The sequence below is a fragment of the Nomascus leucogenys genome, chromosome 19 (assembly GCF_006542625.1).
Source record: "Nomascus leucogenys isolate Asia chromosome 19, Asia_NLE_v1, whole genome shotgun sequence".
In the NCBI taxonomy this organism is placed as follows: Eukaryota; Metazoa; Chordata; class Mammalia; order Primates; family Hylobatidae; genus Nomascus; species Nomascus leucogenys.
Genome location: NC_044399.1, coordinates 42,798,660 through 42,814,031, shown reverse-complemented (window position 1 = coordinate 42,814,031; position 15,372 = coordinate 42,798,660). Strand labels below are relative to the sequence as shown.

General features: G+C 36.2%; 1 protein-coding gene across 1 annotated transcript in view; it reads right to left on the bottom strand.

The window, feature by feature from the left end:
* Positions 1-15,372, bottom strand: part of LRPPRC (leucine rich pentatricopeptide repeat containing) — a 112,466-nt gene that overhangs the window by 30,785 nt on the left and 66,309 nt on the right. Inside the window, exons 26-28 of the mRNA XM_030800405.1 lie at positions 7,582-7,650; positions 6,756-6,846; positions 39-181 (exon numbers count right to left, since the gene is read on the bottom strand). Of these exons, the coding sequence (XP_030656265.1) occupies positions 39-181; positions 6,756-6,846; positions 7,582-7,650 (303 nt within the window). The remainder of the gene's footprint in view (positions 1-38; positions 182-6,755; positions 6,847-7,581; positions 7,651-15,372) is intronic.

Here is a 15,372-nt window from a genome sequence, read left to right as displayed (position 1 = left end):
ACAACAAAATCTGTTACGATTACGCCAAAAACAATTACCTCAGGTACGTCAAACGGAACTTCCTGGTTACTCTCTCTAAGGATTTCCGCTAATAATCTTAATGTCTTTGCACGAGGAATAACATTTTCTTCTTGGATTTTATTCCAGACAGCATCAGCTCTTTGCCAGTCACCGTTTATTTCTGTAGAATTTGATTAAGCATAAATTAATCAATAAATATACTAAACAGAATTCACAAAAATATTTAGAACTTTTTCTTATTTGATGTTGAAGAAAGCATTATTCCAAAGGCTACCTTTAAGGAAAGGAACCAAAAGCGACCGTGACCCAAAGTCGAGAAGGGAACTTTTCTCTATACTTCTGAATTACAAACCAAAAACACCCTACCTATTAAAAAGCAATAACAAGAAGCCCCCATCACACTTTATTAAACACTTTCAATCATGTTGATAAAAAGTTTGTCTTTTTAATGTTACTGAGAAAGTGCCTACTGCTGAAATCAAAATCAGAAACAGGTAACAATTCAACTACGACCTTTAGCCTTTGCAAAGATCCTGGAGAGAGAGAGAGAGAGAGATATATATATGGCATATGGCACCATATACATACATACATACATACATGTACCGTATGCAATATACATATATCTGTGATTGTATGCAGTGCATACGGTATACATATATCTATGATCTTTGCAAAGGCTACAGGTATTGGTCCGTGGTCTGTTAGGAACCGGGCTGCACAGCACAATGTGTAGGTGGTAGGCAAGTGAGCATTACCCGCTGAGCTCCACCTCCTGTCAGAGCAGCGGCAGCATTAGATTCTCATAGGAGTGCAAACTCTATTGTGAACTGTGCATGTGAGGCATCTAGGTTGTGAACTCCTTATGAGAATCTAACTAATGCTTGACGATCTGAGGTGGAACAGTTTCATCCCCGTCCCCCACCACAACGTGGTCTGTGGAAAAATTGTCTTCCAAGAAACCAGTCCCTGGTACCGAAAAGGTTGGGGGCTGCTGCCGTATAGTACACAGCTGTGGTGTGTACTAAAATGATTCAAAGTGTGTAAGTCTCTTTACAAGTGACAAATCTACAAACCTTTTCACTTAGTTGAATAGAGAACTGTCTGTTTCTTCTGTTGATATGAAGAGTTTCTATGACCGTGTGTGATACATGGAATCTTCTTAGATTTCTTATCTCAACTGATAATGTTATCAGACTATTACAAGGGCTGGGAAGGAAATAGGCAGATCCCTTTATATTGAAAAGCCCATTTCCTTTCATGTGGTAATCTAGTCTTTACAAATAGCAAAAACTCCAGAACCAAAACTTTGTTTTTAGAAATTCTCATGGTTGGAAGAGGAAAGATCAAGTCATTTAATATAATAAATTAATTTCTGCTTGTGAAAAACTGGGACAAGATATGAAAAATGTCACATGACACTAAGTGCAATACAATTATTAAATGCACAGAAAAACTGCTTTAGATGTCTTTTTTTTTTTAATTTGCCAGTATGCATAAGAAATATCTGGATTGTATGGCGTCCAGCTCTAGGAAGGAGGGGTTTGTTTTAGAGCACAAATGTTCCAGACTACATGAATACATTTGTTCCTCAGCATTTTAGAGGAAAAATACTAAAACATGTAGGAGTTTCCTAGATTATTCTCCCCAAAACCAAAAAGTTAAGTTTTTTGATAACTAATGACTCCTAAAAGTAAAAAATACAAAGAACAAAAAACAAAGCATACTCATTCTTCATGGGAAATCAGCAATTAAAAACAAAAAACAAAAAACAAAAAAACCTTAGAGAAATTTCCCTGGGTCACACAGATTGCAGCCTAAATATTTTTTTTGAGATGGAGTCTTGCTCTGTCGCCTGGAGAGGCTGGAGTGCAGTGGCCCAATCTCAGCTCACTGCAACCTCCACCTCCAGGGTTCAAGCAATTCTCCTGCCTAAGCCTCCCGAGTAGCTGAGACTACAGGTGTGCGCCACCACGCCCCACTAATTTTTGTATTTTTAGTAGAGACGGGGTTTCAACATGTTGGCCAGGCTGGTCTTGAACTCCTGACCTCAAGCAATTCACCAGCCTTGGCCTCCCAAAGTGCTGGGATTATAGGTGTGAGCCACCTTGCCCCGCTGCAGCTTAAACTTTCACAGACTATGTCGCAAGGAGGCCCAGATGGCAGAAATTAATCTAAAGTGCAGAGTGATTTTATACATATACTGATAAAATTAGCCCAACTAATATAAAAGCCTTACATTTACAACCAATTTTCAAAACAAGACTCTCATTAACTAATTACGCTTTTTCTTCATTAAAATGTTCTTATGTAATATAAAATTCAAGTATTTCAAGGATGTGAAAGTATAAAACTTATTTGATTAAAAAAAAAAAAATTCAAGCCTCTGAATCTTTATTCTGTAGTGGAGCACTTCTGTTGACTGCCAAAAGGTCCTTGTGGACTGTGGGAAGACAGGGAAGGTTTCCAACAGCTAGACACAATACTGCTAAGGACCTTTAAAAAGGGATTAATTATTCTGAACAATAAAAAGGTGGGTGGATAATCTACAACTCTGTGCCTTTAGGCTGCAAGAATTCTGGGAACATAATTTTCTTTGTTTAAAAAAAGCACAAATTATATAAAAAGCTTCTACTTTGGGAAGACAAGGATATTACAGAGATGCAACTATTAAAATAGACTTGTGGGCAGGTGCAGTGGCTCATGTCTGTAATCCCAGCACTTTGGGAAGCCGAGGTGGGCAGATTAGTTGAGGCCAGGGGTTCGAGACCAGCCTGGACAACATGGTGAAACCCCCATCTCTACTAAAAATACAAAAATTAGCCAGGTGTGGTGGTGCATGCCTATAATCCCAACTACTGGGGTGGCTGAGGCAGGAGAATCACTTGAACTTGGGAGGTGGAGGTTACAGTGAGCTGAGATCGGGCCACTGCACTCCAGCCTGGGCAAGATGTGAACACTAAAACAAATAAGGACTAAAATAAAACACAAATACATGTTAAGAACCCATAAATTCATTTTTTAAAAAAATCATTCATCAACTTCAGAGGTTTTAAGGATACCAGCAGTTAAGATTCGTATTAAAAGGGAGAAAAAGCAAGTATTCTTCTTGTGAATTTATTTCATATTGTTAAGTAAAACAAAAAGAAGCCACAATGTAGAAATGTAGAACGTGAAACAAGTAGAGTATAAAACAATCAAAACAGGATATAAAAGAATCAAAATAATAGGTACATACATAAAAAATATATGGATATAAAGGTAGAGAGAGGGCAATGTACAGAGAAGACATGGAAAGGATGGCCAATTCACAAAGTTACGTCTGAGCGGTTAGGGGGTGGCGGTGGACACAATGACATTTTCAGTTAGCTAGTATAGTGTTACGTTGTTTGAATCTTTAGTAATCAGAATATGTTCATTTCATTTGTGTAATAATGGAGGAGGAAAAGGCCACACAATATGAAAAGAAATGTAAATGGCTATACATACTTGAAGAAATTATCTATGAATCATTACTGAGATGGAATAAATGCTGAGGTTATACATACTTTTTAAATAGATGCAAAGAATTGTATTGCAAAATTACAAATGTAAGGCAGCTTGACTCTTGGATAGACTACTATACAAAGAAACTAATTTCTACTTTCTATCTGTAAAGAAGTGTTGAGAACATAAGAAAATGTTTGTCATAGAGAAATAATAGAAAATTCCTTAAGCAAGTGAGGAAGTCACTTCATTCATGTCATTAATGTTTGCTATAGGTTCTAGAAACTAATTTTGCAACACTGTCACAATGAAAGGTCAAAATATATTGGAAAGGATAGAAATGAAGTTTGAATTATGACAAAATTTTGTAACAGATCGTGTTATATTGAGTCCTCAAAATGAAAGCAGTTTTATATTAATAAAAGCTAGTATTTAAATGTATGTAAGACTTACGCAATTCCATGGGTGTTGGCTGAGCTACATATCTTTGTTTTGTGCATGTTTCTGTAGTATGTTATGATTTACAACAAAATAAAGTGTGTATTAAGTATGTGAAAGGTACTGTTTTAAAATAAACGAAGGAAAGTTGCTTTTCAACAAATATCCAAAAATAACTACTAATCCAATCTCTTTCAAGGGCTAAAATCACATCCTAAGAAAGAAATCCACAATGCAAAATATGGATTTTTAAAAAGTATAATGAGGCCGAGGCGGGTGGATCACGAGGTCAGGAGATTGAGACCATCCTGGCAAACACAGTGAAACCCTTGTCTCTACTAAAAATACAAAAAATTAGCCTGGTGTGGTGGCGGGCGCCTTAGTCCCAGCTACTGGGAAGGCTGAGGCAGGAGAATGGTGTGATCCCGGGAGGCGGGGCTTGCAGTGAGCCGAGATCGCACCACTGCACTCCAGCCTGGGCAACACAGCAAGATCCAATTCATATCATATGTTCCATTTCAAAGCAACTGAGTCCATGTAACAATATTATTTAAATAGTGGCCCAAGTCTGAAGGCAAAATGCACAAGGGGATAGCTTGCTTTTTCTTCAGAAAGGAAAGGATTAGGGCTATTATAACCAGATTATCTATTTATAGCACAACAGAAGGTAGGAAGTATACAAATGTGGTTAAAAAGTATATATACTTCTCTATAGGATTCCACTGGCTTCCAGCCTCCTAAGAAGCTAACCACACTCTGCCAACCTCCTCAAACTATTGACTCAAATACAACGCAAGAAGGAATTGGAGACAGGTGTCCAATAGGACACATAGAGGAAATTAAGGACAAGAAAATAGTATTAAACTCAGAGACCAAATATCCCTAATGGAAATTTTAAGATGAAGCTAAATGTTGTACATTTTTTTGTTTCTTAAAAAAAAGAAAAAAAAAAAAAGGCCAGGCACAGTGGCTCATGCCTGTAATCCCAGGACTTTGGAAGGCTGAGGCAGGAAGACTGCTTGAGCTCAGGAGTTCAAGACCATCCTGGGCAATGCAGTGGGACCCTGTCTCCACAAAAAGTAAAAAAAAAAAAAAAAAAATTATTAGCAGGGTGTGGTGGCACATGCCTGTAGTCCCAGCTACTTGAGAGGCTGAGGTGGGAGGATTTCTTGGGCCCAGGAGGTTGAGGCTGCAGTGAGCTCTGATCGCACCACTGTACTCTAGCCTGGGTGACCCTGTCTCAAAAACAAAGCAAAACTAATAGTAAAAGTTCTTCTGAATAGTAAGAGTTAAGTTTGTGTGGATGGCCACCTCTCACCTGGCCCTAGACTACCACATACTTAACAGTTGTTCTTACCCGCTGCAGTGTTAAGACTTGGTGATGGGGCTGACCCTTTCAGCAGAGCACCACCTTTACATCGGCAGTGCCTACCACAACGTCTAGCACACAGTAAGGGCTTCATAGGTTTTTTTTTCTGAATCCAAGTTTATATAGTCTTCTATGAGGACTACTTGAAATAATAAGACACATTTAGACATATAGTCAGTGCTTCTTTTGAAGTTGGCACATTAGAATTTCATCATGAAATTGTTTTTAAAAGGAAGAAAAAGTAGGTAGAGTGGAATGTTAGTGCTCACATACAGATTATAATTTGCAATTTCAGGACCAACTGCCTAAAATACAGGTTTTTAATTTTATACATTCAATACCAACCTCAGCATTGTGTGCAAGAATTTGATCATCGTTCAAGCCAAAGTCTTAAGAATTACACTGTGAAGTGTGTATTTCAATACAACCAAAAACTGGAATGTAAAATTTTAAGCAAGTTTAATTTTATTTACATCATCGAGATGTAAAATAAAGCTTTCAATGGTAATAAATACAAGTTTGAAAAGACAAATAAATCCCCTTATTCGTTTGGTGAAGGGAAATTTGCCAAGAGAAAAGAAGAACAATAAATCTAGATAAATATCCATGAAGCAAATAGGGAAAGGTCACTGGCTGTTCTAAGTGTTATTCCTCTCTACCGAAATATCCTAAAAGAAACTGTAAAGCTCCAAATGTGTATACTGGTATAAAAGTACTAGAGCACTCTTTGAAAAGAGAGATCAAAAGTTTCAGAAATGTCAAATACAAAGATTTCAGCCTCAGAAAACAGTTAAGGATATGAATGAAGATTAAGGCACAAAAATGAATAACGTAGTGTTGTTTGAAAAATGGAAATCTATTCACAAACCCAGTAATAGGAGATGATAGGCTGAATAAATTTTAGTACATCTATGCAGTATATTCGTTATTTGTAGGTGATTAAATATAGAAAAATGTTTGTAATATATAGCTGACCCAAAAATATACAATGACATTTAAAAAACTGTTTAACAATGAGTTTGTATATAGATATGCAAGATATGTATCTTTTTGCAAAAAGAAAAAAATCTCTACTTACATGAATGTGTTGGTGGTTACCTATTTATAAAAGTGACCAATAAATTTACCTGAAGGCTTAAATAAAAATAACAGAAAGACCGTTCTTACCTCAAAAAGTCCTATTAAATTCTGTGATTCTGATGAAGGTTTTCGTACTTTCTCATTATTGCAGTAAGAATGTCAGAAATTATGAAGACATACAGTGTCTAGTGCTATGATAAAACATTCTGTGATAAAATTCAATCTAGCCTCTACTTGAGCCTCTGTTTAATGAAAACTGCCTTCTGACAATCCCTGGAGCTCCCTCAAAACCAAATACTCCTTTCCTGCCACTGCCTTCAACAGAATAAATGAAAACATGAAGAATAGTTAAATCACTTACTATACAGTTTTAGCAGATTGTAGTACATCTGGTCTCTATCACATTCAAATAGCTTCTGTGTCAGCTCCACTAATTTTTCCAGAGTTTCAACCTTAAAAGTAAGATTAAGAGATAGATCTACCTTGGGTAAAGGATATATTTTATAGTTAACAAATAGCAGTGGAATAATCTTTCAAATTAGCTTTACCAAAAGGGCAGTTTAACTTCATTTCAAAAGTTAATGGGCTGAGCACAACAATATGAATGAACTTAATGCCACTCAACTGTATACTTATACAAGGTTAAATCATAAATCTTACATTATACTTATTTTACCACAATCTTAAAAAAATTTGGAGTCAAGAACACAACATGAATAACTAATTCAAAGATATCTGGGTGGGAAAACTCAATGAGTGTATCGTACATTAACAAAAATATTTCCCCCTCCAAACTTTACACTCTTCTTGCCCTGTGGCTTTTACTTGGCATGATGCAAACAGGTACCTGCACCAGAGGAGGGCAAGCAGAAATTCCAGAGCTCTGGGAAGCAACTCCTCCTGCTACTAAGGACTAATGCAGGCGTGAAGTGCCAAGGACATAAGGTCGGCCTGCTCCAACCAACTAGTTAAAGATAAAATCATCAGGGCCCAGGTTAACAATTTAGGGTTTCTACTGCACCTCAGGAATAAGAAATAAGCCACTGCTTATCTGGCAAACAATCAAGATAAACACTGCTTCCACAATGCCCTGTCTCTCGAAGTCCCCAAATGTTCATGTGACACAGAGGACCCTTGCCTTCTACTCACAGTTTTAGGTGATTGAGACATCAGAATCAAATACAAACCCGATTATTTGCAACACATCTGTCACAAAACCACTGAAGCCTTGCAGATCGAGCTCTAATCCCTGGAGTCTGTAAAATAAAATAATCACATAGCACCCAAGGTAAGGCTTCAGCTGAATATTATTTTTTTCCTCAACGACAGTTTCTTTTCTTACGAATTTGCTGCCAAATATATATACTAAACTTATATACTAAACTATATATACTGGTATACAATCTATATACTAAATTTATACTATAACTAATACAAACTATAATTAACCCCATAGTTATCAAAGACTTTTAGTAAGAGTAGAACAGAGCATAAAACACAACCTATGCTTAACCTGTGCCTAGAAGATGCCGATTATTTCCAAATGCTGCACTGCAGGTCAAAGTTCATTCCATAAATCTTTAATTAATAAAACGGTTATACTTTCTTTAGTTCAAAAATAAGCAATAAACTAGAAAATGTCAAAAAGTGTGTGTCAACATTCACATGCATGTGCTCTTTATTTTATTTTTTTTTAGACAGAGTCTCAGTGGCATGATCTTGGCTCACTGCAATCTCCACCTCATGGGTTCAAGCAATTCTCCTGCCTCAGCCTCCCAAGTAGTTAGGATTACAGGTGTGTGCCACCATGCCTGGCTAATTTTTGTATTTTTAGTAGAGATGGGTTGCACCACGTTGGCCAGGCTGGTCTCGAACTCCTGGCCTCAAGTGATCTGCCCACCTCAGCCTCCCAAAATGCTGGGATTACAGGCATGGGCCACCACACCTGATTGCATGTGCTCTTTCTCATTTACACACTCTGTCTTGAACACACACACACTTACTTTATTCCAATAGACTCAGGAGACAAAAATTATCAATGTTACACAAAATAACAATTGTCACAATAATAAACCACTGGCTTTTGTTTTTAAAACAAAATGCTTTGCAAACTTCACAGTGGTAAAAGTACTCTAATGACTTTTGCCTAGCACCTAAAACTAAATGTTTAAAGAGCAAAACAAGCTAAGTACTTTAAAATTGGTTTATAGTCTCAGTTAATTTAAACAATTGAGACATATGTTATATCCTCAATTAGAAATTACTATCATTTGGTCAGTAAGTCTGGCTTCAAAGCACTTAGTTTACAATTTTGGATACTGGAATAAAAGACAAACCATTTCAACATAATTCCAAGGATTTGTCACTCTATAGTATTTTCATCATCTGTAAGAGGGCTTCACCATTAAATACTACATTTCAATCACAGCATTATGGTAAGAAAGCTACATACTCATTAGCCCTGGCTGCTTCAGTCTAGAGGAGGTATCTTTACTGCTTTCTCCACTCACTTCTGTTGATCAAACCAGGTATCCCTTGAATCTAATCTCTTATTTATAAGTCCTCATTATTTTTAATTTTAAAAAATAACATTGTACAATGTTAAATTAAGAACTGAAGTGGAAACTAACATCTTGCAGCTTTGGTGGGATGACAGAAAAATTGGTAGACTAGAAGTTGGATAACTTGTTCTTGTTTCTTGTATCCACTTTTTGGGATACAAGAAATCAGTGATGAATAAATTAGTCACTGAAATATGGTCTCAAATACTATTAATATCTACACTCACACACAATTTCTTCTCAAGGATTTTTCTTACATTATTTGTTTTGTTTCACACGCATAATACTAAAAATGAAACCAATGTTAATATATACTAAAAGCCCTTGAAAAACTATGAAATAATCCTCTTCAGAACATGGCAAAATGCAAGGGCTACATTCACTTACAACTTTCAATATTATTGCTGATCCAAATGCCAACAATCTAAACAGCACAACTTTTATGACATACTCTTTCTGTTTGTGGCTGATTAATCTGCCTGTCTTTGGCAGGACAGCTTATTTATATGGCAGATCTTCCCATGTTTCATTTTGAAATTGAGAACTGTTTTCATACATAAATCTCAATCATCAAAAGAACATCTAGGTCAGATTAACTAAATCTCCTAGGCTGCTGTAATAGTCAAGATTTCTGGCTTATCTCTTAACATCTTATTGAATTTTAAACACTGCAAGTTGAAAGCAGAAATAGAAAATGTAATAAAAACATGGAGAAGAATAGAATTCTAATCGGGATGTTAAATATAACATGAAAAACATTTAATGTTAATTAAACTCATCTTTAGTTCTTTCTGTGTTGCTACACATAATCTATCTAATGAATAGTGAGGATACAATAATTATTTTTATAGAAACAATTGCATGTTTGTTTCCACCTGAGCTACTGTGCTTCAAACCACAACTTTCTGCAGTTGCAATTCACTACTAAGTTTACCTGTATAGGGGAAAAAAGTAATCCAAAGTCAAAAATAACTGCCATTACTTTAATTTCATTACAACACTCTGATGTAAATTTACCATAAAAAGCTTATCATAAGCTTCTATGTATACTAGTAAAAATATATATCCAATAATTATTACCTGTTAAGTAAAAAGAAAGTTTTTCTACTGCATTTCAAACTCTGTCTCAAGGAAGATTATCCTGAATTTAACTCAAATAGAAAATTTCACCTGTTCTGATTTTTCTTGCCACTACTGCTGGAGATGTCAAATGAAAGCCGCCCGCCCTAGCCTCATGTCCCCTAGTTAACATAGTAGAAGGAAAAATCATGTGCACAAAGGCTTTAAAGAAGGGACAGACAAAGACAAGAACATGCTGGAGAAGGTGGCATGCACCTGTAGTCCCAGCTACTTGGGAGGCTGAAATAGGAGAACTGCTTGAGGTCAGGAGTTCAAGGCTGTGGTGTGTCATGATTGCACCTGTGAATAGCCAATGCACTCCAGTCTGGGCAACATAGTGTGACCCCGTCTCTTAAAAAAATAGAAAACAACATCCCCACCCCAACCCAAGTACTGTTCAAGTACAACTGACCCTTGAACAATACAGGGTCTAGTTAGAGTTTGACCATCTGTGCAGTCAAAAATCCACATATAACTTTTGACTTCCGAAAGACTGAACTACTAATAGCCTACTGTTGACTGGAAGTCTTACCAATAGCAAATAGTCGCTTAACACATATTCTGTATGTTATATGTATTAAATACTATATCCTTATAATAAAGTAAGCTACAGCAAGAAAATGTTAAGAAAATCGTAAGAAAGAGAAAATACATTTACAGTACTGTATTTTTTGATACCGTAAGTTTATGACATACTTTTACAAGATGAATTTCCATCTGAAATGGCAGGCAACCAGAGCTGCAGACCTCTATCTACAGTACATATCAAGCAATTCATCCTTTTCTTGAAATGTCACAACTTTACTTCTTAGAAGCACTTCCAGCATCACTAGTGATACTGTGTATGGATGTCATGGTGTTATTCAAAATAATTACACTAATACAATAAGTACTATAGTGAATTTTATGTACTTATGACTAGTACTTCGTTACTTTTGTTTACATTTCTCTCAGCTGTGAATGGCAGCATGTATAGTCTATGTGTGTAAGTTTTGATAAATGTTAACTTTTAATAATAGATTTGTATATGTTTTATGGTAGCAAATAAGATAGACTAGAATTTGCCTATATTTTAAGCATTCATGACATACCTTTTTCTTAATTTTTTCAGTATTTCTAGGCTATGCAGTTCATTTGTGAGTTTTTTCAAATCTCCAAAAACTTTTCCAGTATATTTACTGAAGAAAAACCTACATGTAAGTGGACCTACACAATCGAAACCTATGTTGTTCAAGGATCAACTATATTTATCCCTATAGCTAGCACAGAACAAGGGAGCAAAAAAAGGTCTCATGGTGCTATTACGTCTTTTCGCATTTGTCCTTTTCTCTAAAATTTTCCAAGACAGACTTGAAGACCATGTATAATAAGGTGGAAAATACGGCTGAGCAAGTCCAATTAACCAACTATCATGAACTAAAAGTTATCCACTTGACCAGGTGTTATAGGAGATACTAAACTAACTCACAAAAGGGGGTATATATTTACATGAAAACTGACATATCTTGAAATTTTGGAGGACAAGACAAAAAACAAAACAAAAACAAACAAACAAACCCTAGCTCTAAAATCCACTGTCTGTGTATACAATCCACGCTGGCTTATTAAGGAAGGCAAATGGGATAACAAGTCCTGAATTAGATCTGGAAAAGAACAAAAGGAAGAGTAACAAAGACTGGGAGATCACTGGAATCCAAACTTTTGGTCTTAAATCAAAAGCCATCAAAAGAGTTTTTTCCCTCACTGAGAAGACATCAAAATTTACTCTCGCTGCAGTGTGATGGAAAGGCAAAACAGCAGATAAGGAAAGAGGGAAAAGTCAAGAAAGAGCAATTCTGGAGAAAGGGTAAGTTGGTTTTGATAGTTCAGATATTGAGGGGTCATGAGATCATGGAAGTAGGATGGTACAGGGGAACCAACAGAAAACAGAAACTCGGAGCCTGGTTTCAAATTCCGTAACTACTATACATTGAGTATCCCTTATCCAAAATGCTTGGGACCAGAAGCGTTCCAGATTTCAGATTTTTCTGACTTTTGGAATATCTGTATTATTTACTGGTTGAACATCCCAAATTCGAAAATCCAAAATCTTGTAAGCATTATTTTTAATGGCCACATCATTCCATTTCATAAACAAACTGAAGTTCATTTGCGCCCTTTCTCCTTTGAGAAAAACTTTCACTGTTACAGGTAATAATTGTAATTTACATCTTTACCTACTTTGGTTTTCAGATGATTTACTTAGGATCATTTCTCAAAAGTGGGTCAAATGTCATTATTATTTTGAAAGCCCCGATACATAAAGACAGCAATGTTGTTATGTCTTTAAGGATGGGGCCTCCTTTATGGTTCCTAGTAGCAGAGCCAGAACTAAAACTCAGGGTTCCTGAGTTCTAGTCCAATACTCCCATTGCTAGAAATTATGGTAAAAGAAGGTATTTCTCTGTAAACAAACAGAAAAATGACTTCATTCTTTTAGTCTACGACCTTTTCAGGTACTTCATTTACCTCCCAGGAAGACAGTATTGCAGACCATATAAATAAAGTATCACTTTTTGGGTTACTCATTCTTTTTTTTCCAAGACCAGACATTAAATCCAGGGAGAGATTATATATACAAGCAAAAAAGTTAAATAATATATGAAACGTTACCATATTAAAGGTTTCTATCAAGAAATATATTATTTAATTTAACTCTTAGCCCTTTGAGCAGTTCTGCAATCACTTACTAAATGCCTGCCACGTGCCAGGCACTGCTAGGTTCTCAGAACCAACACAAAGATGAGAAAAAAGTTCTGCTTTAAACTTAGCATTTCTTATTCTAACCTCTTCCCTTGGGTTTGATTCCCAAGAGTTCTTAAGACAGCCTACAGAGGATGTATCTGCAGAAGAGACAAAAGGGTTGATCTCTATACAGGAAAGAATGGCATAGAGAAGGGAATCAAACTAGCATTTATTAAATGTCTGATAATGTACCACACTCCAGATGTCATTTTATTAGTGTTACCTAATAAGAGTTCTAAGAGGCAGAAGAAGGATAAAGGAAGGAACCTCTTTGCTGCCTGAGGGTCCTTGCACAGGCAGTTCCTTCTGCCTGGAATGCTTTTTCTCACCCTAAACATTGCTACACTCAAAATTAAGGTAATGGTGGTGGATTTTTAAGACACTTTACTCAGTCATCTCAAATGCTATGTAAATGACGGATAGAGACCTGAGTTAACAGAAAATAGGGTGAATTAACATAGGTACAAGATAAATGGAGCTCTTAGATCTGACACAGTATCTCCTATCATGAACCCTTAAAGGTGGCATTGGCAGATTTCTTCATCTGAAATCTCCAGAATGAAGCTCTTTAGTGAAGGTGATTGAAAGCATTTGCATGGCTTCCCAGTTGGACCAGTTTCTCCTTCCCTCCTTCCTTTCCTTCTCAGTCTTTCTCCCTTCCCTTCATTCTAGTCGAAGAGATAGACCTTTAAAAAGAGAATCTACAGAATGTAGTAATTGCTGTAAGATGAAGTGTTGTAGAAAGGACTTTTTTCAGGCTAGGTCTTTCTGAGGAATGCTTGTGCCCAGGAGGTCAAGGCTGCAGTAAGCTAAGCCACCGCTGTACTACAGCCTGGGTAACAAAGCAAGACCCTGTCTCAAAAAAAAAAAAAAAAAAAAAAAAAAGACTGAAGACTGTCAAATATATTACATATAACATGATACGTGTATGCCAACTCATCTTAAAAACAAACAAACAAAAAAAACAGGTGGTATTTACACATTGAACCTTGCCTATATCTTTCTTCATTTAATATGAGCTTATGACTGGTTTATCTAATTATTTCCACAATGCTTCAAATACACAGCAGCTCTGTAAATTCAACCACAGTGAATCTACCCAATGATAAGACACTATTGCTTTTTTTGGGAATGATAAAAATGTTGCTCATGACTTGTAGTATTCTTTCTGTAAAGCTATTCTTCACCCTTTAAAAAATTTTGTACACACCTACTACGAAAATTCTGTCATCAGCAGACAGCCATTCCTAAATGTGGTTGTATTCTGGCAAAGCTCTAAGTAATTAAGAGGTAGTCTTCTCTTGCCTATTCATGTGGCAAACACGTACCTTATGCTGAACATCATATTTTGAATTACGTGAGGTAAAGAAGACAACACAATCCCTACCTTTAAGGGGCAAAGGGAATTAATATTATTGATCACTTACCATAATCCAGGAAACATGCAAGCTGCTTTACATACATTATGTGATTGAATCTTAAAGACAGATATTATGTTCTCTTTTATACATGAGGAAGCTTAGAAAGGTTTAATAACTTGTCCATTATCACAAAAGCAGGTAGATGGCAAAACAAGAAATCACTCTTCTGTCTCTGGCTCTATTACATCTTACTACACAAAGACAGGCACATGCATTCCTCCTGTAGAACCTCTCAAAGCTGAGCTTCATTTCCGCTCTGATCAGTGACCTGCTAATACTGACACTGTACCTACAGAGCAGCAGAACTCAACAGCCAGACAGCTCTTCTCACGTTTGGATTCACTGTACTTTTGGAAGTGAATGTGGAAGAAAAATTATACCATTTTCTAGAAAATGTAAATGAACCACTTAAGCTACAGAAGCGCCTGTCCAAGACAGCATGATAGCATGCCCCACTGTCCGCTGACAAGCGGGCAGATTGAGTCATAAAATGGAAAGAGAAGAAAGTTCTGAATTGATTTCACAGTCCTCCTTTTCTATACTACACCGTTCTCTTCTTCAAAAAACATCAGGAGGAAAAAAATAGTTTTCTGGGTTGTGTGCCTACATTTTCAGTTTCATGATAAGCAGTCATCAATACACAAATAAAGAGGTCAAACACCACTTTTGCATCCTGTCCCCTGTGTATTTTTGGAAAACGACATTGACTAAAAGCGAAGTGTAATCTGAGAAAACCCATGATTACTGAGGTATTTGTAAGTTAACAGTTTTAATCACATGAAATAATTTTTCTTAAGGCAATGGGTCCATCTTCTGCGGAATGTTTTGTTTTCTTAGTGGACACAGAATTGTTTAATAGTGAAATTAATCACAATTTGGACAGACTTTATAGTTGGCCCTTGACTTATCAATTCCACTAAGCAAAATTTAAGTAAAGCCTAGATAAAATATAATCCTAAATAGGCCAGGTTTGTCACCTACCATTTCCCATAAGCTGCTTACCACAGTGGAAAAAAAAAAAAAAGAAGAAAATTTAAATTAAATGCCAAACAGTAGCAGACAGCACTTGTTTGGCTGATTAACTTGTAGACAA